General features: G+C 42.3%; 1 protein-coding gene, 1 long non-coding RNA gene and 1 pseudogene across 5 annotated transcripts in view; all 3 read right to left on the bottom strand.

Annotated features, from left to right (window-relative positions):
• Positions 1–27,833, bottom strand: part of CA5B (carbonic anhydrase 5B) — a 52,340-nt gene that overhangs the window by 4,101 nt on the left and 20,406 nt on the right. For 2 of the 4 annotated variants that reach the window (XR_004678245.1, XM_035000001.1), the window contains exons 3-8: positions 18,895–19,092; positions 9,627–9,745; positions 8,298–8,393; positions 7,641–7,703; positions 6,487–6,642; positions 171–351 (exon numbers count right to left, since the gene is read on the bottom strand). Coding sequence is in view for 3 of the 4 variants with exons in the window: in XM_035000001.1 (XP_034855892.1) it covers positions 172–351; positions 6,487–6,642; positions 7,641–7,703; positions 8,298–8,393; positions 9,627–9,745; positions 18,895–19,092 (812 nt within the window). In the remaining variant the exon portion in view is untranslated. Of the gene's footprint in view, positions 1–118; positions 352–6,486; positions 6,643–7,640; positions 7,704–8,297; positions 8,394–9,626; positions 9,746–18,894; positions 19,093–27,833 lie in introns of those variants that run through there. The other 2 variants (XM_034999990.1, XM_035000009.1) reach the window with 2 other exon arrangements.
• Positions 10,369–14,442, bottom strand: LOC118007988 (annotated as a pseudogene).
• Positions 19,635–27,708, bottom strand: LOC118007028. The gene is made up of 2 exons (XR_004678254.1): positions 25,459–27,708; positions 19,635–19,715 (listed from the first exon to the last, which is right to left on the bottom strand). It is a non-coding gene; the product is annotated as an uncharacterized LOC118007028 (long non-coding RNA).

The raw sequence follows: 27,833 nt of genomic DNA, 5'->3' as shown, positions 1-27,833 counted from the left end.
ATTAAGAACTCGTTTACCAAAGAGCTTTCCTCAAAGACTGACAAAGCACTGCCACACCAAGAAATGCATATCTATAATTATTATTAAATGCAGGTGTTTAGAATAGTCCAGTTAGCAATTTTTAAAAAGCTAGTATTTATTAAAGCAAAGTACTGCTTAGAGATGAGCACCTTAGGGGGTCACTTGGCTAGTTGAAGGCTGGGGTTTCGCTTGTATATTCAGTACATAATCATGACGGAAGGAAGAGCGGACAGTGCGATTCATTAGGGGCTGAAGGGGGCGGAAATTGTCCACCATTCTTTTCTCTTTCTCCCCTTCTGAAGTGAAAAGCAGGGTCCGAAACTGTTCAAGCTAGAAATAGAAGTAGGAAGCATAAATAATTTCAACAGAGTAACAGCTTAACTTTCATTTTTACAATTCTGAAACATTCTTCCACAACTAGATACAGTACAACTTCTTTCTGGGTAGGAATGCCTTTCACTACTAGATAGGGATTAAAATGTGTAGGGAGGAGAGTGAGAGGAGGTGGTAAAGCCAATGTGGTACTTGGAATCTGAAGACTGGGGGTCAAAGGCCCTGTCCCCCACATATTGGCCACTTGCCAAGGACAAGTTACTTCATCTTTGATTCTAGGAACCTCATCTTCATTTTTTTAAAGATTTTATTTATTTATTTGAGAGAGAGAAAGAGAGAGCAAGCACAAGTAAGGGGGAGCAGCAGTGGGAGAGGGAGAAGCAGGCTCCCCGCAGAGCAGGGAGCCCAACACCGGACTTGATCCCAGGACCCCGGGATCATGACCTGAGCCAAAGGCAGACGCTTAATCGACTGAGCCACCCAGGCGCCCCTAGGAACCTCATCTTTTTTTTTTTTTTTTTTTTAAAGATTTTATTTATTTATTTGAGAGAGAGAGAATGAGAGACAGAGAGCATGAGAGGGAGGAGGGTCAGAGGGAGAAGCAGACTCCCTGCCGAGCAGGGAGCCCAATGCAGGACTCGATCCTGGGACTCCAGGATCATGACCTGAGCCGAAGGCAGTCGCTTAACCAACTGAGCCACCCAGGCGCCCGGAACCTCATCTTGAAATGGGCAAAATAACTAGCCTACAGGATAATACAGGGAAGACCTGATGCATATAGTAATACTGCTGAAAATGTTTTATTTTTTCAAAATGTAACTAAATCATTAACATAAACAATGTATTCTTCATTGCTCACTGTACCTGGGCATTGTGGGGAAGGCAGTGTATGTGGATATCTTTTTGACAGTGGGATACCCCCTGCCATCACTGTCCAAAAGAATTTGCTGTGATGATAGAAATGTCCTCTTCATGATTCATTATGGTAGCCACAAACCACATATGGCTACTGAGTGCTTGAAATGTGGCCAGTGCAACTAAGGAACTGAATTTTTCTGTATTTATTTATTTTTAATTTTTTAAGTTTATTTATTTATTTTTTAGTAATTGCTACACCCATCATGGGGCTCAAGCTCACAACCCCGAGATCAAGACATGCATGCTCTATTGACTGAGCCAGCAAGGCGCCCTGTAACTGAATTTTTAAATTGATTTTTATTTTAATGTATATGTATATATATTTTTTAAGATTTTATTTATTTATTTATTTATTTATTTGACAGAGAGAGACACAGCGAGAGAGGGAACACAAGCAGGGGGGGTGGGAGAGGGAGAAGCAGGCTTCCTGCGGAGCAGGGAGCCCGATGTGGGGCTCAATTCCAGGACCCTGGGATCATGACCTGAGCCAAAGGCAGATGCCTAACGACTGAGCCACCCAGGCATCCCTGTATTTATATTTTAATTTAAACGGCCACATGTGGCTAGTGGCTAATGGATTGGACAAAAGGTACAGTACAAAAGGAGCAGCCCCAGATCAAGGGCTTGTTCTCTAACATGGCAATAGCATCACTCACCCCCTGGCTTTCTGAGCAACCGTATTTTGGAACACTTGACTTCAAGCCAGCCATAAGATCTTTTCACAACATTTCTCCTTACTCAATCAGGCACACTGCAACTATGGAGAGGACAGCCTGGGGCACAGTAGGCAAGCATGTTTGGATCAAAGACTTCAGGTCAAGTAGAGCTGCAGAGGCAGGACTGTGACCAGGGGCAAGTGCCAAACATAGTGACCATACTTGCAAATTATACATATACCCTCATAAATTAAGAACATGTCCAAGTAGTTAAGATTTATTTTTATTCAGCTAATTGTAAACGATTAGAAATAACTCAAGTATCATTAATAAGTTACATTAGGGGTGCCTGGGTGGCTCAGTCGGTTAAGCGTCTGCTTCAGCTCAGCTCATGATCCAAGGGTCCTGGGGTCGAGCTCTACGTCGGGCTCCCTGTTCAGCGGGAAGTCTGCCTCTCCCTCTTGATCTGCCTCTCCCCCTGCTCATGCTCTCTCTCCCCCCCCTCTCTATCTCAAATAAATAAATAAAATCTTTAAAAATAATAACAAGTTACATTAGATCTATAAAATGGACTAGTACATTGCCATAAAAAATATTGAAGATAATGCTTATTATCTATAAAATGTTCTACATATCACTGAAAAGAGGAACAAAATGGTAGGTACAGAATGATTGCATTTGGTTAAGAAACTTATGTATATTTATGCAGATAAAAGACCAAAAGGATTTATGTGTATCTGTATAGATAAAAAACCAGAAGGATTTACCCAGTGACTGACACTGATTATAGGTGACTGGGATTATAGATGACAGCTAACATTTTTTTTCTCAATGAATTTTCTGTGTTGAGATTTCATTTGAAAACTCCTCACATGGGCCACTGACCCTCTGATTTACTGATTTTACTGATTTATTTTTCAGTGTTATATCAGTTTTTAAATATGAAGGATAGATGCAGACTAAATGTATAGGCCACCAAGCCCAGGCTTATGGACAGTTAAGCTCTCTATTTTTTGTAATTTGTTTTTGGTGGTTTTTATCACACAGATTAAAAAAAAAAAATTTGTGGTCTAACTTACTAGTTACTTTCTTTAGGACTTCTGGGTTCGATAAAATGTTAGAAAAGTTTCCTCCATTTGGAGGTATAAAAGATTTCTCTATGCTTGTCCTAGCACTTTTATGGTGGTGTTTTTAACATTTAATATATCTGGAATATATTCTTGTGTGAGGTCTGAATGGTGGATCTAAGTTTTCTCCCCCCAGTGTCTGCCCAGTTGTCCCCCAACAGCATTTACTGAGGAATCTCATCCCCACCGCCCCCAACTGAGATGAGATGCTACCTTTATCACAAACTAAATTCTCATATGTACTTGGCCATATTCCTGAACTTACCACTTTCTCCCCTCCAGTGATCTCTTCACTTGTGTGCCAGTACCACACTATTTCATTATTGAGGCTTTATAACTTTGTGGATCTAATCATCTCTCATTTTTTCTTTCAGAATTTTCCCAATTTTGCTTGTTTGTTTTTCTGTGTGATTTTAGAAGCAGTACATCTATCTAAAAATCCTATTGGCACAGTAAATGGACCACATCAAATTTAGGGAGAATAAACAATTAATGGAGAATAAAAACTGAAAGAGAGTGGACATCAAAGGTGTTTTTATGCTGTCTTCTGATTAATAGCGTGGTATGAATTTTATGAATTCTTTTATGTCCTTCAGGGATGTTTTAAGTTTACATGTTAAATTTTCTTGATAGGCTTACTCTAAGGTATTTTATATTTTTGTTTCCATTATAAACAGTGTTCATTCTTCTATTATAACTTTGTATCATTATATCCTTTAACTGATTATGATTTATATATGTTAAGTATATTGATTTTTATAAATTAATATTATTCTCCACTAAGTACTGAATTACCTTATTTTTGAAGTAGTTTTTTATTGTTTCTCTAATTTGTTTTTTCTTTTTTGGTCTAATCATATTAGATACTTCAGGAACATAATACAAAATTGTATATGGTAATAACCTTTCTCTATTAGGCATACTATTTATTTTTGAACTGAGAGCAATCCCTTTTATCAAGTTAGGGAACTCTCCATTCATTTCTATTTTATTTAAAAATTTATGAAACTGAGGGGTCCCTGGGTGGCACAGTGGGTTGAGCATCCAACTCTTGGTTTTGGCTCAGGTCATGATCTTAGGGTCATGGGGTCAAGCCCTGCTTCAGGCTCCAAGTGCCGAGCTCAGTGAGGAGTTTGCTGAAGTTTTTCTCTCCCTCTCCCTCTGCCCCTCCCTGTGTGCTTGCTCTCTCTCTAAAATAAAAAAACCTGGGGGGCCTGGGTGGCTCATCGGTTAAGTGCCTGCCTCTGGCCCAGGTCATGATCTCGGGGTCCTGGGATCAAGCCCCCATCGGGCTCTCTGCTCAGCAGGGAACCTGCTTCTCCCTCCTCCCTCTACCTGTGGCTCTGCCTACTTGTGCTCTCTCTCTCTGTGTCAAATAAATAAATAAAATCTTTAAAAAATAAAATAAACCTTAAAAAATTTTTATTTTTATTTTATTATTATTATTTTTAAGATTTTATTTATTTATTTACAGAGAGAGACAGCTAGAGAGGGAACACAAGCAGGCGGAGTGGGAGAGGGAGAAGCAGGCTACCCGCCGAGCAGGGAGCCCGATGTGGGGCTCGATCCCAGGACCCTGGGATCATGACCTGAGCCGAAGGCAGACGCTCAATGACTGAGCCACCCATGCGCCCCACAAACCTTAAAAAATTTTTAAAACTGAATAGTGAATTTTGCTAATGCCTTTTAACAATATATGGAAATGGTTATATGATTTTTTTTTTTTAAGATTTTATTTATTTTTTAACAGAGAGAGAGACAGCGAGAGAGGGAACACAAGCAGGGAGAGCGGGAGAGGGAGAAGCAGGCCTCCCGCCGAGCAGGGAGCCCGATGTAGGACTCGATCCCAGGACCCTGGGATCATGACCGGAGCCGAAGGCAGACGCCCAATGACTGAGCCACCCAGGCACCCTGGTTATAGGATTTTTCTATGTAGATTCACTGATATGATGAATTATATTAATATCATTCCTAATAATGAACCATCCTTACTTTGCTGGAATATACACTATTTGGTTGAAGTGTATTATTTCTTCTAATGTACTGCTAGCTTCTATTTCTCATATATTATTTTTGCTTTCTTTAAAATATATTCTTCAGGGACGCCTGGGTGGCTCAGTCGGTTAAGCCTCTGCCTTCGGCTCAGGTCATGATTCCAGGGTCCTGGGATCGAGTTCCACATCGGGCTCCTTGCTCAGCAAGGAGCCTGCTTCTCCCTCTGCCTGCCTCTGTCTGTCTCTCTCTCTGATAAATAAATAAAATCTTTAAAAAAAAAAAAAATATATATATATATATATTCTTCAGAGGGGTGCCTGGATGGCACAGTTGGTTAAGCATCGGACTCTTGGTATCGGCTCAGGTCACGATCTCAGGGTCATGGGATTGAGCCCCATATGAGGCTCTGTGCTAAGCATGGAGCTTACTTAAGACTCTCTATCTCCCTCTCCCTCTGCTCCTACCACTCATGCTCTTTCTCTCTCTCTCTCTCCCTCTCTAAAATAAATAAATAAATCTTTAAAAAAATTAAATATATTTTTCAATCTTTAGTTTATCTTTATTTTTTGGTCCAATATTTGATGGATGTTGGTATCTGTTATCCTGACTTCATAAAAAAGATTTTGGAAGCTTTTGCTCTTGTAAAAATACTTTGTAATTAATAAAAAGCCCATAAAGCAAGCATATACAAATATTACTGTAGTTTAGTTAAATTATGAATTAAACAGGATTTTGTTCGTTGACATAGTAATCACCACTTAAACTTATTTTTTTTTTTTAAGATTTATTTATTTATTTGAGAGAGCGAGAATGAGAGAGAGTACATGAGAGGGGGGAGGGTCAGAGGGAGAAGCAGGTGCCTCGCTGAGCAGGGAGCCCGATGCGGGACTCGATCCCGGGACTCCAGGATCATGACCTGAGCCGAAGGCAGTTGCCTAACCAACTGAGCCACCCAGGCGCCCCCACTTAAACTTACTTTTAAAGAGAAAATAAACTCCAAGTTCAAAACATCTGACTTAGAATTTCTGGACAGACATTGTTGGATTCTGTCTTTATCCTGAGGTTCCAGAGCAAAATTTCCTTATGGATTTTAAAGGGTTTTGAGCACATCCATTTCCAGCCTTCATTCTTCCCTTTAAAAGGGTCTTGTTTATATAGAGATTCATATTTATATATAAAATACACAATGCATAAGACATATGTCATTGCCAAATATGAAAGTAAAAAGCTTGTTTCCTAAATTTTAACTCTTCTCTCTAGTTGACTTGAAGCATTCCCTAATTTATATCCAAATTTTAAGACAAGATATTAGCACATTTTAATAAAAATGTATAAGCATTACAAGATGTTAACAACTAATGCCAAAGTCAGAGGCCAGCCTTGTTTTAAAGGGGCAGGCTAGCATTTCCTCAGACAGAAATGTGGAAAGAATATACCTGATCATGATCAACCTCTACAGGCTGCTTCTTAATGATCCAGGTGACGGACTCGGAGAGTGGCGGGGTAGTCAGGGACCCTGAGTAGGTCCAGTAATCTGGGCAGGCAGGCATTAGGCAGGAAGGATCAAATGACCCAAATTCCACAAGGGTGTCCTGGCCAAGAGAAGAGGTCACCAAGTTATCATTTCGTGGTGAAAATCACTCAGGAATCAGATGATGAAGTGATGAATCTAGGGGTGTCTGGGGACCAGCAATGGTCTAGAGGATCTCTGGGTACCTTAGGACAGAATCATGCCCATGCCTTGTTCCTGTAATTAACTATGTAGTTCTGATACTCCTCCATGGGAACACAGCACAAACCACTTCCTCCCTCCATTCTAGTGAGTTTACTGCAGGTGGTCTCCTCTGAACTCTATGGGAGGCATCAGGCAGTAGCTGGTGCATGAACAAGGAGACTTCTCTCTTTCAAGAGAAACCAACAGAATCCTCCTTTCTAAAACACAATGCAAATTTGGGGGAGCCAGGCTCCTGGACTAAAAAGGGAGACAGAAGAGAAGGAAGGGAAAAGAGGGAGATAGACAGGGAGAGAGAGGGAAAGAGGCGGTGGGGAGAGAGACCGAGGTGGGGAGGAGAGGGAGAGAGGGAGGGAGGGAGAGAGAGAGAGAAAGAGAGAGAGAGAGAAGATGCAGACCTCCAGGGAACAGCCCCTTCGGGATTCCGAATCATGAACAGTTAGTCCTGGGGCCTGGACAAAGGTATCCATTCTGAAGGATACAGGTCATTATTCTTTACAGGCCAAGCCACGTTTCTGTCAAATGCTTCTTTGCTCCCTGCCCATGGGATGGGAGGTCGAGTCAACAGGGCTGCTCTGAGTGTTTCCACAGGGACTCAGAAGGAGCAGAGGAGGGGACAGCACTGGGTTCCCGAGTCCCCGAGTGCTAGGGCAGGGCAGCAAAACCAAAGTGGTCAGCGCGCACCCACAGAACCACTTCTGTCCCCTGCAAGGTGTCCCAGGGCCGGGAGCTCTCAACACACACATATGAAGTGGCAAGTGCTCTTCCACGACAACTCGCAACATGCCTTGTGAGTGTCTCCACTCTGAGATTAAACATAACATGTATTTCAAGTGACTTAGGGAAAAATAGTACTACCTTATGCTTGATCGATGGCAAAGTATCCACCAATTTCTGTAGCTCTTTGTGATTTTTGCCTAGCTAAAGGAGCAGCAATGAGAAAATATTAAAAACAACTGACATCTCACTTTTGAAACATGACAGAATGTGAATTAAAATTAGTCACCTGGTGATTACATAAAAACAAACCAATCACACGACTTATACTACACTTAAACTGGTAATTTAGATCACTAAAAACATCACTGAATTCAATTAGATACAGAACAAATGAGCAGGCTGTTTGCTGACGGGGTCTGCGTGCCTGCAGGAAACGTGCCCCTGCTCCACTTAAATAGCAGTCCTTATGCTGAAATTTTAATTAATTAAAATTAAAAATTTTTCGAGAGCTCATTTGCCACATGTGGCTTGTGACTACTGGACTGTGCATTTTTATACCATTTGAAATATATTCATAGCAATCTTGTACTTTAACCACTATTTTTTTTCTTTCCTGTTTTCTTAAGTTGAAGTGTAGTTGACACCCAGTATTACTTTAGTTTCAGGTGTACAACATTCCACAAGCCAGTCATTGTTTCTTTTTAATCCCAATACACTTAGATCTTAATATTACAATGTTGTATCTTTTCATCCTAGGATACAATACATCATTTAAAGTCGGTCAGACTTTCTTACCTTTAAAAATACTCCGATCACAGCCAAACCATGTTCTTCCAATGCTGCATCCTCAAAGTTTTCAAATTTGACTGCATTCCAATGCACCAAATGCAGCTGAAACACCATTAAAAGCTGGTTTGACACATGACCACATAGGATCGCTCCACAACAAACAGCTTTATTCAACACGGTATTTTAACATGGTTCCTCACCCAAAATAAAGCCGCTGAGAAAAGCATATACCAATCTGGTGCAAAATGAGATAGAAATAAATAGGAAGAATTGCATGCAGGAGCAGCAATTGGTATTACTTCTTTTTTTTAAAAAAATATTTATTTATCTTGGGGGGGAGGGGCCGAGAGAGAGAGAGACTCTCAAGCAGACTCCACATGGAGGGTAGAGCCCGATGCGGGACTCGATCCCAGGACTCTGAGATCATGACCTGAGCCGAAATCAAGAGTCAGCCACTCAACTGACTGAGCCACCCAGGCACTCCTAATATTACTTCTGAATAGAGGGATTTGTTTAGAGAAAAATAAAAAAAAAATACAACAAAGTAATATTTCAGTAAGGGAGCAACATCTGTCCTTTCCCATACTGATCTGCATGAATCCATCATATCCAAAATCTATTTGCATCCTAAGGAGAGAGATTTATATTGAGAGAAATAGATTCTCTCCACGGGAATTAGACAAGAGTTGAAGACAAATTTCTTTGAGGGATAACCACTTAAAATGTGCTTCTTTTTAAGGTGACATCTAAAACTAAATTAGGGGAAAAATTGTAAGAAGAAATTCTACTTCCTTATGCCTTCCCTATACCTCCCTACAAATTATTTCTTGTCCATCATTCACGAATGCATCATCACCCAGCCTCCCAAGTAGACCCTCAAGGTCACGGTTCACTTGTTCTTCTCCTCTCCTGAAGTGGACCCTGCCTCCAAGTCCTGTTCCTTTTTATTTCAGAAGTGCCTGTTAAATCTTGCTCTTTTCCTCTATTTCTATCGCCACAGCCTTCCTTGAGGCTCCTACCAATTCTCACTTGGATTAATTCAACCTGGTGGCCCTGCATGGTGGCCTAGGTTATAACTTCAGGCTATAATTTGAGCCTAGCTTAAAATTCTGGAAGGATTCTGTTTTAGGATCTTAAGGGTCATTTCTGCTCTATTATTTGAGATGAGGGCAGATCATCATGTTTACATGTATAAACTGGGAGTAATCACATATGCCTGAGAGAGCGCTTTAGCATTTATAGGACCCGCCCCCCTGATTTTTCCTGAGGCTGTCTTAGAAACGCAGCACTGTCCCCGCCTCACAGTTGTCACTGCTCCCAAGCTGCTCAACATACCTCTGCCGGGTAACATTTGCTGTCCACGGTGTGCTCGGAGCCCCAGGCATCGATGGCCCCCCAGTGAAAATGGAATTGCTTCAATCGGTAGTTGTGCTCCAGGGGTCCTCCCTCGATCACTGAAATGGCACGCCCAACAATTCAGGGGACAGTTTTTCACACCATGGAGGAATGTGGGGGGAAAGGCCAGAGCTTTGGGTGGACCTTCTACATAAACTGTCTTAAGCGGAGCCCACTTAGATATTAGATACAAGTGTATAGAAACTTGATTTCCATGCAGTCAATACAGGTATAAGGGCACGACCTGCACTCTCGAAGACACTGAGATTTAATGGCACTCCAAGCTACCTACAACTGTTAAAGGCCAATTCTTGGCTTATTTTTATATTCTGTATTTACTGTGCCCACTTTTTTTTTTTTTTACAGGAACATAAAATAAGTTTAAGGGTTTTATTATCAAAGTCTTGTAAAACAATTTTAGAAACTGTATATCAACATGGCACAGACTGTAGCCTACTTTAGTTTTTACTGCACAAAAGTGAAGCTTGAAACTCCTGTAACTAAGAACCCAGCTGCCTAACTATGTTGCATTTCACATGGGATCAATGTGTGCATTAGACTACTATTGCAGTAACAGTAACAAAAGGTATTGGTTTTATACTTAAAGTCAAATAAAAAGTACATTATAAAGTAGATCTGTCTTATATGAAGGTCCATTTAAAATGCACTACCCCCCTTTTCCAACACTGAGATGAAAACAAATTAATGAAAGAGTGGGAAATTGAAAATCAGGACAAGAGACAACTTTCTTTTACAGATGCACTCAGGCAGATAGCTTTCACTGCCGTAGAGGTGGGATAAATGATTTCAGGGAAAAAAAATTTCTAAACACCTTAATAAAAAAGTATATGACTCTACTTCAAAATATGCTACTTATTCACCGCCAAAGACAGTTTCATTTGAAATCTTGTTTCTGTAATTAAAGCCGTTAAAAAAAATGAGTGCATACATAACCTTTCAAAGTTAAACAAAAGCCACAAAAATTTAGCTATGAGGCTTAAAGGATTATCTATTTCAAATGTTCACTTTCAGATGTAACTATAAGAACGCTAATTTGTCATGTCAGCAAACAAGACCATAAGCAGATCCATTACGTTGGGGATTTTAATGACATTTAGGATATTCCTGCCACAATTAACACTCATTTCCTATATGGCTGTATTACAGCAATGAATCAAATTCTAGAAATACTGTAAGTGAACTTACTTAATAAAGGAGACCACACAACATAAACAGTCCATGCCTGCTGTGGATGCACGCTGCTTTTCAGGTTTGTTATGAAGCAGCACCAGAAGACTCAAATTGCTTGGTTACCCAATCAGATTTCATCACGTCATGAACTGGTTACTCCTGTATCACTTTGCACAAGCTTTGGGGATGTAAGTAACTAGTATCAATATCAGGAGCTATGTAACCATTTATAACAGAGCTGTATCCATGTGGGTTTGAGAACAAATACAGCATTAAGAAGTCAGACAAAGGAACGGCCGCTGGTGCGAGTATGCAGCTGGCTCCCCATGGAGGCAACACGCAGCCACTCACATCTCTATCTTCGTCACGATGATCATCTCCATTCACTTTGATTCTCTCAGTGAATCACCAATTCCTTTTTCCACAGAACAGTTTTTTGTTTTAGGGGAACTTGATTCTGTTGGCTTCTTCTCTTTTTTCTCTTTGTCGCTATCATTCCCTTGTTCCTCTCCATCATAGTCCTGTGTAACTTTTACATCTTTTTCACTCTGATTTTCTTTCCTGATGATCCTTTTCCCGATCTTTCCTTTTCTTCTTCTTGCTTGTTGATTATTCTCTTTTATCTCTCCTTCTTTGTCTTTATCTTTCTTCTTTTTCTTTTTATGTCTTCTAGGGGATGGTGAGTGAGATGATTTTCTCTTAGGTGACCTAGGCTTTTTAGGAGATCTTGTGCCACTCCTATTTCGTCCTTGTCTTTCTCTGCTTGCGCTTCTGGAACGTCTGGCTGTGCTATAACTTTTTGGTGGTATTTTGGAACATTCCTTTTATCTTCTTTCTTTTTGGCCCTGGTTTTTGATGTACTCCTTTACCTTCTACCTCTCTCTCTGGAATGAAATCTTCTCTGTCTTGGACTTTTGGATCACCGCCTACTCCTTGACTTAGAATGTGATCTCCTTTCCAGTCTGCTTCTTGATTGCCTATGCCTAGAAGATGAGGGAGTCCTCCTCTTCCTAGAACATGATCTTGACCTTGAGTTACTGTGCCTGCTTTCTAATTGTGCAATAAAATGCAAATTTCTCTTAACATATTTATCCAAACCAATCTCATAAAACTGAAATGTGGAGACAAAAGATGCTCTTTCTTTATGCACGGATACGTTTTTTTTCTTAAGTAAACTCTATACCCAACGCAGGGCTCGAACTCACAACCCTGAGATCAAGAGTCACATGCTCTATCAACTGAGCCAGCCGGGTGCCCCTTGTTTTTCAATTTTGGAAGATACTAGCATTTCTTTCCCTTTCATTGAAATGGAATAGGAAATTTGCAAGTGAAAAATTATCACCCATCTCTCTTTGAACACAGTGAACAATGTGAGTCATCCACTCTACCACTGGCCTCACCATGTTGGATAATAAATACCTTCTGTTTAGAGTTTTCTGAACTAGGGAAATCAATACATTAAACGCAAAATATTCAGATAAAACGAGATTTTAAAATCACCCTTCCTCAGACTTTGGGTTGTGCTGGTATTTTTTCCCTTGAATTTGCTAACACCTATTAATTAGTTCCTCTTTTCTTCCATCTAATCCAACCCTGGTGATGTCTGTCCATGGTTAAACCAATACAACAGCACAAAACCTACCCATCTCATCTATCTTAGTGATCTTTAGTGCTTCTTGCATCACTAGTTGAATTTTATGTACGACCCCAAGGACCAAATACACTGGCTATGTCATGCAGTGGTCTGCTATGTATCTTACTGCCTTTTGAAAATATTTTACATAATTTCTTCTTAAAAGTTTTTGAAAGGGGCGCCTGGGTGGCTCAGTTGTTAAAGCGTCTGCCTTCGGCTCAGGTCATGATCCCAGGGTCCTGGGATCGAGCCCCGCATCGGGCTCCCTGCTCCGCGGGAAGCCTGCTTCTCCCTCTCCCATTCCCCCTGCTTGTGTTCCCTCTCTCGCCGTGTCTCTCTCTGTCAGATAAATAAATAAAATCTTTAAAAAAAAAAGTTTTTTAAAGAGGCGAGCAAAGATACCAATGAGAACTTTTCTTTGAGGGGCAGGGGAGGTGCAGAGAATAATACCACCTGATTCACTAAGTTACTAGGAGGATGGTACTAGAGCATACTGAAATAAAAATAAAATTATCTTCCCAAAACGTGTTTTTCTATGCCAGCTCCATACTGTGAGCTTGATTTTGGCAGATATTCAATCTAATGTGTTTAATGAAATTGAAGGTCTCATCCCGTTAAGTGAGCAAGGTGAGAGAGGAAGGCCTTCTCTCCTATCCCCAGAAAAACTGGCAACATACCCTGGACACTCACTGTGTGTCTCCTCCCAAGATAATGAGCAAGGCAGAAAGATGTTTGCAATAGATAGCTGCAGGAGGAAGGGGGCAGAACTGGTCTTCAGGTGTGTTTTGATTCACCCACACAATACTAAATACGTTTTAAAGTTCATTACCAACATTTAAAGCTAGACAATTTTACATAAAAATCCACATTTGCCACTTGAGAAAGAGATGTCCTGCCCACGTTGGGCACATGCTCGCCAGGCAACAGGCTGGGCGGGAGAAATGGCCACTGCCTTTAGATGGTCCTGCCAGTTCTTCACAGTCACCATCACTGCCTTTTCTTCCAGACTCTCCCTGCCTGGCTCAGGCTCATTATCTCTACAGCACTGTACCTCTACCTTTGTGATCTCTGGGAGGGAAGTTAGAAACCCAGGCATCTGGGGGCGCCTGGGTGGCTCAGTCGGCTAAGCGGCTGCCTTCGGCTCAGGTCATGATCCCAGAGTCCTGGGATCGAGCCCCACATCGGGCTCCCTGCTCAGCGGGAAGCCTGCTTCTCCCTCTCCCTCTGCCTGCCACTCTGCCTACTTGTGCTGTCTATCTCTCTGTCAAATAAATAAATAAAATCTTTAAAAAAAAAAAAAAAGAGAGAGAAACCCAGGCATCTGACTTGGGCATTTCTAGCTAGAAAAATCATTAAGTCACTACATGTAGGGGTGCCTGGGTGGCTCAGTCGGTTAAGCATCTGCCTTCAGCTCAGGTCATGATCCCAGGGGTCCTGGGATCGAGCCCGGTGTCGGGCTCCCTGCTCAGCAGGGAGTCTGCTTCTCCCTCTCCCACTGCCCCTTACCCCCACTCATGCTCTCGCTCTCTCTCAAATAAAATCTTTTTAAAAAAAGTCTCTACATGTGCTGGGTACTATACCTATATAAATTGTACATAGGGAAGACGTGAGATAGGGAGGTATTCTCCTGTATGATGTGGTTAAGAGCATTCACTTTACAGGAAAAGGACCTCAGTTTGCATTAATGGGCTTTGTGCCATTAGCCATGTGTCCTGGCAATTTCTAAGATGACTCTCAGTGATCCCTATCTCCTGGTCTTCACACCCTTATGTAATTTCCCCTGAGTATGAGCTGGACCTTGTGACTTGCTTCTAAGGGCAAAATTGATGGGATGTCACCTTTGAGATTAGGTTACAAAAAGATGCTGGTTGCCATCTCGCTTGCCCTCTCAGACTCTTCTTACTTGCTCGCACTGACGAAGCCAGCTGCCATGTTGTGAGCTGCCCTACGGAGAGGCCCACTTGGCAAGGAAAAGGGAGCAACCTCTGGCCAACAGCCAGCAAAGAACTGAGGCCCTGAGAGAAACGGATTCCTGCCAACGGCCACTTGAGTGAATTTGGAAGAGGATCCTTGCCAGAGGAGCCTGGAGATGAAACGCCAACAACAGCTGACACCTCAATCACAGCCGAGTATGAGACCTAGAGCAAGAGTTCCCAGGTAAGGTGCACCCAGATTCCCCATCTCTGGGCACAGTCTGCAGAACTCTCCGAGTATCGGCTCCTGCCTACCTCAGGATGTGCTTGTCTTCTTCCTTCTTGCACTCTACACACAGTAATACCTAATACAAGCATTGCACTTCCTTGAACCTCCACCTCCTTGTGGACTACCCAGAGGTCACCTCTGCCAGGAAACCTTCTCCCACTGGAGCCCACGTGAACACTTCCCTCACAGCACTTAGCACTCTGCATTAGCATTAGCGTTGTCTCTTCAAGGGTCTGTCTGCCCCCCCCCCCCCATTGTAAGCTCCTTAAAGGCAGCGACCGACCGTCTCTTCTTCCTCTTTCTATTCTGGGTACCTGGCACAGTGCCTGGCACTTAGATCCTGGATGAAACCAGGGACTAAAGAAATAGACTACAAAGTGTCTGTTGGGTTTGTTAATTGAAACATCACTCGTATCCTCAGCAAGAGCGAGGAAAAGGGTGGGGTAAGGGGGAGCAGAAGTGTAGATGAGAGAGGCAAGTATAGTCAGCAAGAAACAAGCAGAGAAGGGAGACGGAAGATAGGAAATTAGAAAGCAGAGTAGTCATAAGATATTTCAAACAAATATGTATTTATTTATTTGAGCTTGTTGACATTTTGTTCTTTTGGTTTTCTAAGGTGAGAAAGGATTAAACTTGTAAAAAATAACGTGAAGGTGAAGGAGCTAGCAGAGAAAGGGATGATGAAGGGAAAGGCGATACACAGGACCCAAACAAAGGAAACTAAATGCAAGGAAATGGGCACGAAACTGTCTGGGGGTGATGGAAATGTTCTAAAATTGGACTGTTCTAATGGTTCCACCACCTTCTAAAACTGCTAAAAATCATCACATTGTTTTCTCTGAAAAAGTAAATGTGGGACCAAAATTCGGAAGAACTTCAAATGTCTGTGGAAGCATTCTTCCTGGGTTTACCAGTGATGCCCCATAAAAGTGTAAAGTGATGCAAGATGGGGCAGGAAGCACCCTTAGGAGAACAATAGGACTCACCTCTTCCTCCCTTTGAGGCCTGGTAACATAGGCGATGAGGGTACTTACGGAGGAGGTGAAATTATTAGAGATCATTCAAGGGCATAATTTAGTGCCCCTCCCCAGAATATTTTGTATCCCTCACATGCACTCATTCAAATCACTATCTGTGTCCTATTCAGAGAAGACAAATAAGAAAACAGCACCCAGCAAAGGGCGGCGGTACGAGATGCTCACATACCTTCTCTTATTATCCTTTTAATTTCGATAAGGTTGGTGGTGATGTCTCTCTTTCATTCCTGATTTTAGTAATCTGAATCTTCTCTTATTTGTGTTCTTGGTCCACCTGTCTAAGAGTTTATCAGTTTGGTTGATCTTTCTGGAGAATCAACTTTTGACTTCATTGATTTCTGCTCTGTCCTTTATTATGCCCTTCTTTGTGTCTGCTTTGGGTTTAGTTTGCTCTTCTTCTAGCTCCTTAAGGTGGAAAGCTAGGTTATTGATTTGAGAAATTTCTTCTTCTCCAATATAGGCATTTTCATGTCTAATTTCCCTCTAAGCACTGCTTTTGCTGCATCCCATAAGGTTTGGTATGTTTTCTTTTTATCACATACCTTCCCCAAACCCTTTCCTTGCATACGTTATCCCGAGTTCTTTGTAAAGCACACTGCAGAAGCATTGCCTAGTTTTTTAAAATTTATAGACGTTGATATTTATTAGCTCCTTTCTAGAATTAGAACCAATGTTCTCGCCTTTCTTCATTTCTAGGTAGTCTTTGCTCTCTTTTACTTTTTCTTTAGGTTTTATGTTCATTCACTCTTTCTTCCTCTTTGAATGCTATGAATTATTTTGCAACAGCATGGAGAAATAGCAATGAAGAATAAGGAGGAAATAGGAGGCAATCACTGAAATGTGGAAAAAGAAAGAGATAGCGAAAGTTAGGTACTTATCATAGATTAGTGGTATCTTAAAGAAAATGATTATTAACGCTTAATAAAAAGAGGTTACCTATTTTGGTCCTTCCTAACAAAACAAGCAGAAAATTAGCAACCTCTCCACAATTTTTCTTGTATGTTTTGTAAAAACAGTGTGACACTCTGACACACCTAAAGAAAGTGACGTCAAGGAATGATTTAGTTAGTTGTCTTGGGAGGTACCTCATGAGCTACTATGAGGAAAATGCAAGGCATTTGTTTTCCATCTGAGACTGCCCAAGCAAACTGGTGGAAAAGCATTCTTGAATCTATTGTTCAAAAGAAAAAAAAATGACTAGAAAATAAAACAGAAAGCTATTTGCCTGGAATGATCTGGAGATTAACTCACTTGGTTAAGAAACCAACTGAACAACTTCCCACAATTTCCAATTCAGTGAAGCAATCATAGATTGGAAACACAGTCTCTAGATCAGCAAGGTCATTAGAAGGCTAACCAACATTTAGGATCCTCAGAAGAAAAGAAAGAAGGTTGCCAGGGCCCTACATAGGACTGAGATTTGAGAGGATCACCACGCATCCCGAGTGCATGCAAGAGAGTTGGGTGTTTACAGACTGGGTCTGCCCACTAGTCTAGTTGGCAGGAGTAACGGTAGAATTCGACAGAGACAAAGTAAAGCTCATCATCATGTAAGGTGGTCATCTAGGACATAGGAATGCAGGTTGCTATTTTGAAGATTTCTGGAATCGTTATATACAATGTAATATTATAGGCTTCCAGTTGAGATGGGGGCACACTACGGGGTTTTGGAAAAAACTAGGAAGGATACTAATGAATTTGGGAGGAAAAGGAGTAATTACTTTCTTCTTAGTTTGAGAAATATATGTAAGATGGTCAAGGTTAGGGGGCCAGGTCATACCCTGGGGGAGAAAGAAGAAAATGGGGAACACAGGGACACCTAAACTCTTAAGGAGAGACTTGAGCACTTCCTGGATCACAGCAGAGAAGCAGGTCAAAGGGAAGAGAGCCGGAGATAATTCCCAATGGAGAAGCAGTCAGTTTGTGGCTGGGGCCAGAGGGCTGGGTCTAAGTTTCAGAGCATCACTAGGAAAATGCAGAGAGAACCAAGATACAGGTGAGAATCCTAGAGCCAGAACCAGGATAGATACAGGAGGGAACACTTCTGTTTATGCTTTAGGTTACATTTTTTACTTCATTCATTCACACTTTCATGGGCTCATCTCCTCATATTCATGAGAGAAAACTAATTTCCGAAAGGATTTCTCAATCTTGGAGGCTCTATTGATTTTTGAGGCTGGGTAAGTCTTTGTGAGTGCTGCCCCGTGTACTGTAGTTTTTCTTCAGCAGTTTTTCTGGCCTCGACCCACAAGATGTCAGTTGCACTCCCCTCCCCCTGACTCCGCAAGGGTGACAACTGAAAATGCCTACACATGTTGCCAAGTCCCCTAGCCCCTGGGGAGGGAGATAGGGCAAAACTGCCACTGGTTAAGAGCCACTCTTTAAAGATACACTATTTCAACTAAAAATGATTTCAGACTAAGATTACTTGATACCATCAAATTTGGTTGGAAAAAGAAAAGGAGAAAAAGAGAAAAGAAATCTACATAGAATTAATCACATTCTGTGTTCAACAGACACTAAAAGTTTCAGGTAAACTTTGAAATCATTCAGATTAGTCTATATCGGGTAGGTTGAAATCAGAAGATTCAAAAGCAATACAACATTTGGATTTGAAAATTTCTTTTAAGTTGTGTTTCTATTAAACCAGGTAATATTGTTTAATCAATAAAATTAACAGAATGTGAGTTTTCATTTTTCTATGTAGAACTGGTTGTTAAGACAATAACGTCATGTACACATGAATATTCTTTTTGCCCCATTTCAAAGGTATTGCAATCTGCTCAGTTAAATCTAAATAGTAATACTATTTAAATGTAAAAGTGTCTTGTAAAGTCAGCAGAGAAAATGAATACATATTTAATACACACAAAATAAACTTCAGGCAAAGCTTTAATTTCAAATCCTATCTCTTATCTATATATAGAGATATACATACTTATTAATAAATACTACCTATACTAGTAGAAGAAAATGTTCATAAAAACTAGACGGGATTTTTTTCATATGTTGAAAAAGTTCAGTGCAGTGAGTCCCATGCCAGTGGCCAAGGCGGTCTGCGTGCCCATGGATGCGGTGTGGTGTGGCCTGGGCTGACACGAGGCTGTCCCTCAACTCCAGACAAGACCACCAGTCGGGCTCTCACCTGATTTATCTGTAGAATCTTCAAACTCCACGAGGAAAGAGTACCCGTTATTCCAGACATGGAGGCAGGTGGTGGGGTCGTAAGAGATGGTGAGCGGTTTTAAGCCAGGATCATAGACGCTGTCCCTCCACCGGATGTTGATGGGCGACTGGCGCTCGCCCCCCGGGACCAGGTCCACGGTCTCCCAGAGCGGGTGCGCTAGGAGAAAGCACAGCGGGGCCATCGTCAAGACGCCGCTATCCGGGATCACACAGCAGGCAACGCCGGTGCTGGGGTGTGTCGAGGTGACGGAAGTAGCCGCCCGGAGGCTACGACGGAAGCAGGGGGCAGAGGCGGCTCAGAGAGCAGCCTGCTGCTCTGTCGGCCACGAGCCGCTCGGTCTACCCTCTCCTCTCACCTAAACCAGGTGCCGCCCGGTCTCCGCAGGACAGGAAGACGCGGGCAGACTAGCGCCACGTGGAAGGAGGGTATTCTCAAATGGGTTTCCTTTCTTTACTGATCATCTTCTGAGCCCCACCCACCAGCCAGGTTCACATACAAGTACAAAGTAATGAAACTTTCCATCGTGGATTTCTCTTCAACAAAGGCCACGGGGGAAGAGGAGGGACAATTTTTGGAACGCAAATGTTCACGAAAGCACTGTAAATTTTTTACATTGCCGGGCTAGTAGAAATAAAGGCTTGCGTGGCATGCGTCTGTAATTTAGCTTGCAATGTGGAAGATTTCTGGATTATTTATACAATGCGATATTACAGTCTTCCAACGGAGATGAGGGCAACACTCCAGGGTTTTGGAAAAAACGAAGGAAGGTACCGATGAATCTGGCGAGGAAAAGGAGTCATTTCTTTCTTTTTTTTAAATTTATTTGACAGAGAGAGAGAGAGAGCGAGAGCAGGAACACAAGCAGGGGGAGTGGGAGAGGGAGAAGCAGGCGTCCCACGAAGCAGGGAGCCGATGCGGGGCTCGATCCCAGGACCCTGGGATCATGACCTGAGCCGAAGGCAGACGCTTAACGACTGAGCCACCCAGGCGCCCCCAAAGGAGTTATTTCTTCCTACTTTGAGCTATGCTAACCTTAAGAATAACACTGCCAGTCATTTCACCAGCAAAAAAACACGGGGTTTTGGTGGGGAGGGGAATAGCAGAGAATTACAATCTGGGACAAGCAAGCTATAGCAAAACCATACACAAGTCTAGAGAACAAAGAGGAATGCTCTTTTACAGAGGAAAGGAGGAAGCTGGGAAGGCTTTTAGAAACAAAAAGTCCACTGGAGCAACCTGGGAGCTGGAACTGCAGTGGCTTCTCATTGCCTGAGCTGTAACTGTTTCACTGGCTGGGCTCTTGCTGGGGGAGAAGGGAAATCTTCCTTCCTCCTGCTGCCACAGTAAAGGAGTAGCTAAAAGTATCCACAGGCAAAGTTTATTTCTTCCTGTTGGGTCTGCAACGGACAAGGAGCACTCCGACTCCACTATAGATTCAAGCGTTCAGGTGTATTGCACCAATCGTCCCACACAGACGCCACACATCACTGATCATGATTTTTCTACAAAGAATCAAGCACCAGGTGTTGTTCGTGGGAAGTCTCTGATAAATCACAGTGGACTTCCTGTAACACAGAGAGCTGCTGAGACATCCGTGCATGATGGATAGGACGTCATGCATAATCGGGGGTGCTCCAGTTCTCTGCCCCTTAGAAGCGCCCCAGATGGGTAGAACCAAGAGCAATAGGGAAAGTAGAAGAAACATGAATTGAGATAAATCATTACCAATGACCCTCTGAGCCTCACCCCACTACGAAGAATGAGAGTAAGGATCTGAGAAAGTGATAAGGCAGCTGCTATTCAGTCAACCCACTCTGTATGGCAGGTTCACAGAGACACCTTTTTTCATTTAAAAAAAGGCCCAGAAACTTGCCTCCGGTTGACCTTTACAAAGGAGACATTTGTTTTGCTTGGGTAGCTGGTAAAATCTATAAAATCGAAATCCTAGCCGTATGGGTTTTTTTCTTGGGGGGGGGGTAAAAATGAGACAGAGGGCTCTCCTGAGAGTAGACCAGTTGTTCTCAACAGAAGGAGGGATGCTGCCCCTAGAAGACACTTGGCAATGTCTAGAGACATTTTTGGTTGTCACAACTGGAAGAGAGTGCTATTGACATCTAGTGGATAGAGGCCAAACATGCAGCTAAATATGCACAGAATTGTATGACCCCAAATGTCAATAAGTTGAGAAACCATGGTCTCTGCAAACTCAGGTATTTTCTTTTTTTAACTATTTCTTTCTATAAAACAGTACCATCTTATCTCTGGAGAGATCCAAACCCAATGTTTTTATTGATTTTCGTACTATAAAAGAACTTGCTCGTTTGAGAACAAGAATTTTGTTTCAGAAACCTAAAACAGAAAATGCATTTGCCTGGTACAATATTTTAATATAATAATCTAATTAGAATGCAAATTAGAAAGCAACTTGTAGGAGTGCTGACAATACTGACTCCATCTTTGCCTCTCCATCTTGTTCGCTGACCTGTCTTAGGTCTATGTGTTATGGGCCCCTTAGAGATTAATATTCGTATCTTAGAAATGCCAGCCAAGGCCAGAATGTGGAGAGGTTTGCTTTGGCCTCCCACGAATCTATTAGAGATAACCCAGTCTCTCTCCCCTTCCTGACGCACATATGGTGCCACAAGGTCTGTTAAATGTTGGCTGTCAATTAGGTGCATGCAAACCCTGTGAAATGCATGTGAACCCTCTGACCTCACTACAGTGCCCCCTGGAGTCCCCTCACTCTATAAAATCTGTGGACCAAGGTCCAGACTTTGCAAAGAATAGCTGTGTCTCGTCTGGATCGTCCGTCACCTGCCTGATACCCCGCAGTAAGTTACCCTGAATACAATTTGGTGTAAACTGTACGGAGTGGCCTGCTCTGTTTTCCAGTCTCAAAGTGCCTTCTCAGTTTGGGGGAAACTTTACTATCCTTCTCCCACCTTCTAACACAGGCAAACAGCCCTGATTCGGTTGTAAGGATGCCTGGCACAGAGAGACCTTGCAACTCCTTCCCCTCTAAGATACTCAGACTATGGCTGAAGGTTTGAGAATTCACACGCTTCAAAACCAATTCATGAGGGTCTCCTGTAAGGACTAGGCAAGAAGGAAACTAACAAGCAGATCCCCAAGACGATCCCTCCTTTCACCTTGACTCGTCCCCCACACTCCATTCAGGAAATGCCCAGAATCTACTCACCCATGCAAACACTAGCCCAAGAAAAGCAGGCCTATTCCTTCATTGCTCTTTTATGACCTTAACGCTCCTATCAATTTATGCCTTTTGATTCACAAGTTCAGCTTCTAGAAGGTTTCCTTTCCCCCAGCACTTCCTCCTTTAGCCCAAACCATCCCCCCAACCAGGGGCCCGTGGTGACTGTTGCCTTAGTGAAGACAACTTTTGCCAAGGGTTTGTTCTGATAAGGATAATTCACATTTTTGTTCTGTCCTCCCATCCTCTTCCTCCATGTTAACAAAATACAGATTGAAATGATATCTTGGTAGTTGCTCATACTTTCCCTCAAAATAGGAAGAGGATTAAGTGTTCTAACAGTGCTTTCATTTTCAGGGGAAAATGAAATAAACAGAAACTGATTTTATCAACCATGGTTTCAGTGAGCAGAGGTACACTGTCATTATGAAGGAGTCACTACTACATTGCTGACGAGCACCAAAATCTCTTTAGATACCATAATGATAAGGTGCTTGGTTTTAGTTCTTATTTATATGACTAGTCCTGGCTTTGATTTATTTTGTGTTTGTACCACCCTATGTCTCCAGCCTCAGGGGTGTCCCTCTTTCAACTCCTGAAACACAGAAAGCACGTTCCTGTCTTAGCCCCTCACGTTCCTGCTCCTCCTCGTCAGAAATCAATTTCCCCTCATTCAACTTCCCCCTTACTATAAGTCTTGGGCTTAATTGCCACCTTCTCAGTAAAATGTTCTCTGGCTACTCTCTTATAATATGATCCCCTCTTCTTATTATTTTTTAATCATAACACTCTGATCTTTTTCTTTTGAAAGATTTATTACACTGGTATGGTTATTATTATATTCATATGAAGGGTAGCAGAATATGCCACTGTAGGAAAGGACAAATAATTTTTCCCTCTACACTTCTAGGTCCTTAGGTGAGACCCCCCCTGCCACTGTAATAAAAAGACAGATTAATAGAAGAAAAAAAAATTTTTAATTACCTACTTCCTGACCAGAGACCCACAAAGATATGAGACTCAAAAGGCAGCCAGGTGATTGAGGCTTAAATACAACTGGAGCTAAGGAATGGGACAGGGCTCTGAGGCTTCAAAGTGGAGGAAGGCAATTCACGGGAAGGTGAGAAGAGGAAATGTATGGAGAGCCAAGTTTGCCTTCCCAAGCAGGTAAGTCTAATGAAAAATCTGTCTGTGGTAATAGCTCTCTTCCTGGTACAGCCCCCCTTCTTAATGTAAATTTCCCTGACAAAAGGATAACATCTACTCTGCTTTCAGAGCTTCTCCTGTGTCTGCAGTTTCTCAAAATAATCGGCTCGAAATAATCCTTATGCCAAAGAGGCATATTTTGGGGTGGTGAAGGGTAAGCATAATATACCATCCCATATGTCTCTTTGGCATAAGGATTATTTTGAGCCAATTATTTTGGAAACAGCAGACATGGGAGAAGCTCTGAAAACTGAGTAGAAGTTACCCTTTTTGTCAGGGAAATTTACATTTACAAGGGAAATCTCCATGTGTACGGGTGTCTCCCTCTCTGTACTAGGAAGAGGATGACTCTAAGTCACCAGAAGCTCTCATAGGAGGAGGCTGGACTTAAATCTACATTACAACCATGCCCTTGTTTACTGTGCTTTGCTTGGTAACCTCCCATAACTGCCCCCCCCCAACATCTCTTGTCTTTAGCTGAAGATGGTATTTAAGGTGATGGCTTGGGCCATCATGGGGAGTTTCTCAGCTTTCTTTTTTTTTTTTTAATGTTTTATTTATTTATTCATGAGAGCCAGAGAGAGAGAGAGAGAGAGAGAGAGAGAGAGGCAAAGGCAGAGGGAGAAGCAGGCTCCCCGCCCAGCAGGGAACCTGATGCGGGACTCGATCCCAGGACCCTGGGATCATGACCTGAGCCGAAGGCAGACGCTCAACTATCTGAGCCACCCAGGTGCCCCTCTCAGCTTTCTTAGGTCTCTCCCATGTATACAGGAGGTGTACATGTTACTAAACTTGTATTTGTTTTTCTCTTGTTAATCTGTCCTTTATTATGGGTGGTCTCAGCCAAGAACTCAGAAGGGTAGAGGGAAAATTATGTGTTCTCCCCTATACATATACACATAATTATCTGCCTCCCCCACTGCTCTGCAATCTACAAGTGAGCTGGCTTTCAATCACTGCTTGTGCACTGAATGTATAAGATAAAGAGCATCCCTGGGAAGGTTCCTGTCCCGTTTTATCTTTATTCCTCTTATCCTACTGACCACCGCATTACTTTTTCTTTAAGGATCTTTCAGGTTTATCTCTTCCTTGCCTTGCCCATGACCAGCAGCCCAGTTCAGGCCCCTACACCCTGGACTTCCTACCATACTCCTTGGTTTCTTTTCCTGTTCTCTCATTCCCCTCTACTCCATCTTCCCAAACTTTGGTTTTGACATTTTCTCCCACTGCTCTGACCTTTCTTTTGAACTCACATCATGTTCACTCTTGCCCTTTTCACACCCAACCATTGCTCCTTCAGTGTGCATTTGCTTTATCTGCTCACGGGGCCTGTGTCAAGGCCTCAGTCTTAGGGCCGGTGTCCTAAACTTCTTCTACAACCTCTAGGCTGAACCTGGTGCCAGGCAAAAAGAAGGCACTCAATGCTTATTTTACTGACAGAGAAAACCAAACAAGTTGATACCAAGGCTCTCTACCCTTACCTCACACCCACAGTCTCTTCAACCAGGCAAGCAGGTTTAGGTCAGAAAACTTCCTTTGTTCCGTAGGAGCCAAGGGCAGGCCACCCCAAGATGGCCTACTTTGGCATGAACATTATTTTGAGTTAAAAGCAATCCAAACCCAGGAGATTCAGGAAAAGTTCTTTACCTCCCCTTCAACAGCCTGCTTTACCAGGAAGGGAGCTATTAACAGAGATTCCTCTTTACCTAGGGAACTCATCTGCATAAAAAGACAACCTCTGTTTTCCAAACACTTCCTTTCACCTTTTTGCTAATGGTCTTTCTCCCCTTTGTGTCCTCAGGCCTCTACCCCTCTCTTTAGTTCAAATAAGCCTCAGGTTGCCTCCTTGTCTTTGGAATTTCCATGTCTGTGTGGATTCCCCTTACATATGCTATTAAATTTGATGTTCTCTTGTTAATCTGTCTCATGTCAATTTGATTCTTAGTCTGGCTAGGCCCTTGAAGGGTAGAAGAACTTCCTCCTCCCCAACAGTTGGCGTAGTCTGCAGGATACTTTAACTCACTGGACATCACGTGCCCCAACGCTGCCACAGCTGAGAGCTTGGGACATCTGACGTTCAGCTGGCAGAAGGTGAGATTTCTTACCATGTCAGCCTCCCAGAATCTCTATTTGCAGAGTCCGATGGAGTGAGAACGGTGACAGTCCTTTTTCTCTCTAAATTTAGATTAGCAGGAGAAAATATTTGTGGAAAATATTTGTCTTTCGGCCTAGTGACTCTGGTTAAATTTGATAGAATACTCTGGTTACCGATCCATTTCCTCCCAGAGATGGTCTTTGTTTTCTTGAGGTAAAGGCTGTTGCTAAGGGACATTTTGGAAGCCAAAGCCACAAAACTGGTGGGCACAGGCTGAGCACTTAAAAGCTATTAAAGCACTTACCACCTCAAGAAGACTCCCATGACAGGATAAGTTGGTCACAGAATGGGTTAGATTGACACTAGGTCACCTGCCAACCTCAAGAAAACCGTGTAACAAAGTATACTGTAAAACAACCCAGTCCCCAACCCTGTGGCACATCCTTCTTAGGTATTAGTGTGTCTCTTAAGAGACCCAAGGCTTAGCCAAGACTGTTAGCATGAGAATATTTTTCCTTTCTTTTGTTCTATGTCCTAAGAGCTTGGCTTTGTGACCAATGAGAACATTCTCTTTGGTCTCCACCATCCAGAGGGTGCACTTGCCAGTGTGCACCTTGGCGGCCAGTTAAACAGACTGGGGATCGAACTCAGACACTCTCTCTCTCTGTCCAGCTCTATCAGCTCTCCAGGGTGTTGGACATGAGAGGTTCCAGCCCATAGGAACCTCTGTCATCCCAATCCTTGTTGCCTGTTAGTGCTGGAAAGTCCCATTCCAGTACCATCTATCCAGTGTCATAGATTAGTGGGTATGTGACTGAAGACATCTTACAATTTTGTGGGAGACTGGAGACCCTGTTCTCACCACACCATATTTTCTGCCTGTGCAACAAAGGTCTTTGCTTTCCTTCTTTTTTTAAGACTTTATTTATTTTAGAGAGAGAGTGAGGGAAGGAGCAGAGGGAGAGGGACAAGCAGATTCTATACTGAGTGCAGAGCCCCACGCGGGGCTCAATCCCATGACCCTGAGATCATGACCTGAGCCAAAATCAGGAGTCAGACACCTAACCAACTGAGCCACTCAGGCGCCCCAGGTCTTTGCTTTCTTAGACTAATTTTGGGAGTAAACTTCTGGATCACAGGGACAGGTCACCTATGCCCTCCTTGGATGCATCTTGCATACATCTTCGGTTACGCCATTAAGGCTTATTGGTTTGAGTTGCTATTAATAGATCCTACTCATCAATGGCCAGACAATGGAACCTCTAAATTGGCTATATTTAAAAGAAAAATTTTCTTTATACAGAGCTCTCACTTGTCTTATTAGTATAACAGCTAGTCTTAGGGACTCCCTTGACAAGATAAAATCACAGAAATTAGATTTAAGAATTTCCTTTCCATGTTAAGATTTATAGGTAGCACTCGGGCCTAATCTCTAGGTTCAAAGTATACAGGTCTTTGGGTAAATGCTGAAAGCCAGGAAATGAATTTAACAAAAGCACTTGAGACTGGCAATAAGGCTTGCAGTGCTCCTACCTTCCAAGGATTGATAACCAGGCCTGCCAGCTTCAGGCATTCCAATGCAACCTCCTTTGCAGGTGTATCCTAGACCCCCTACTATAAAAGAATTCATGTCTCCTAGATGGCAGCAAGATATTTTAAATTATAAAGCCCTTTTACCTCCACTTTGAAAAGGTCCTACTAAATTTAGAGATTAAAAAAAATGACTATTCACAAACCCTCTTCAGGGGAAACAGGACTAAAAATTTCTCTTAGGCCCTCTTACAAATGATCTGCAAAAGGCCATTATTCAGGGATTAATAGAAGCCCACGCTGAATTATGAACCCAGAAAGAAGGGTTAAAATGCTTTGTTAAAGGTTATAATGTTAAAATGTTTTATACAGACTTTACAAAGATAAAAATCTTTTGATTCCCATTTTAGTTAAAAACCTCCCTAATATAAAGAAGCAAATTTAGTTAAAAAGACAGGTCAGTCCTTAGATATTCAGACTATAATCTAGTTCTTTGAGGAATTAAAAACAATTCTTTGTCTTACAAATCTCTACAAACCCAGAAATGCAACTCCAGAAACCAGTCAAAGCCCACCCATCTTTACCAATTCTCAAACCTCACTTATTCCTCTCAAAATGTTTGTGGATATTATGAAAGATCACGATATTAAAACAACTGTCCTGTACTTTAAAAGAAAAGTAAATTCTTTTTTAAAGATTTTATTTATTTGTTTAACAGAGATAGAGAGAGAGCACAAGCAGGGGGAGCAGCAGTCAGAGGGAGAGGGAGAAGCAGACTCCCCACTGAGCAGGGAGCCTGACACAGGGTTTGATCCCAGGACCCTGGGATCATGACCTGAGCCGAACGCAGATGCT

The sequence above is a fragment of the Mirounga leonina genome, unplaced genomic scaffold (assembly GCF_011800145.1).
Source record: "Mirounga leonina isolate KUSES-001 unplaced genomic scaffold, KU_Mleo_1.0 Mir_101595, whole genome shotgun sequence".
Classification (NCBI taxonomy): domain Eukaryota; kingdom Metazoa; phylum Chordata; class Mammalia; order Carnivora; family Phocidae; genus Mirounga; species Mirounga leonina.
The sequence above is the reverse complement of the archived record's forward strand: the minus strand, read 5'-3'. Positions and strand labels throughout refer to the sequence as shown.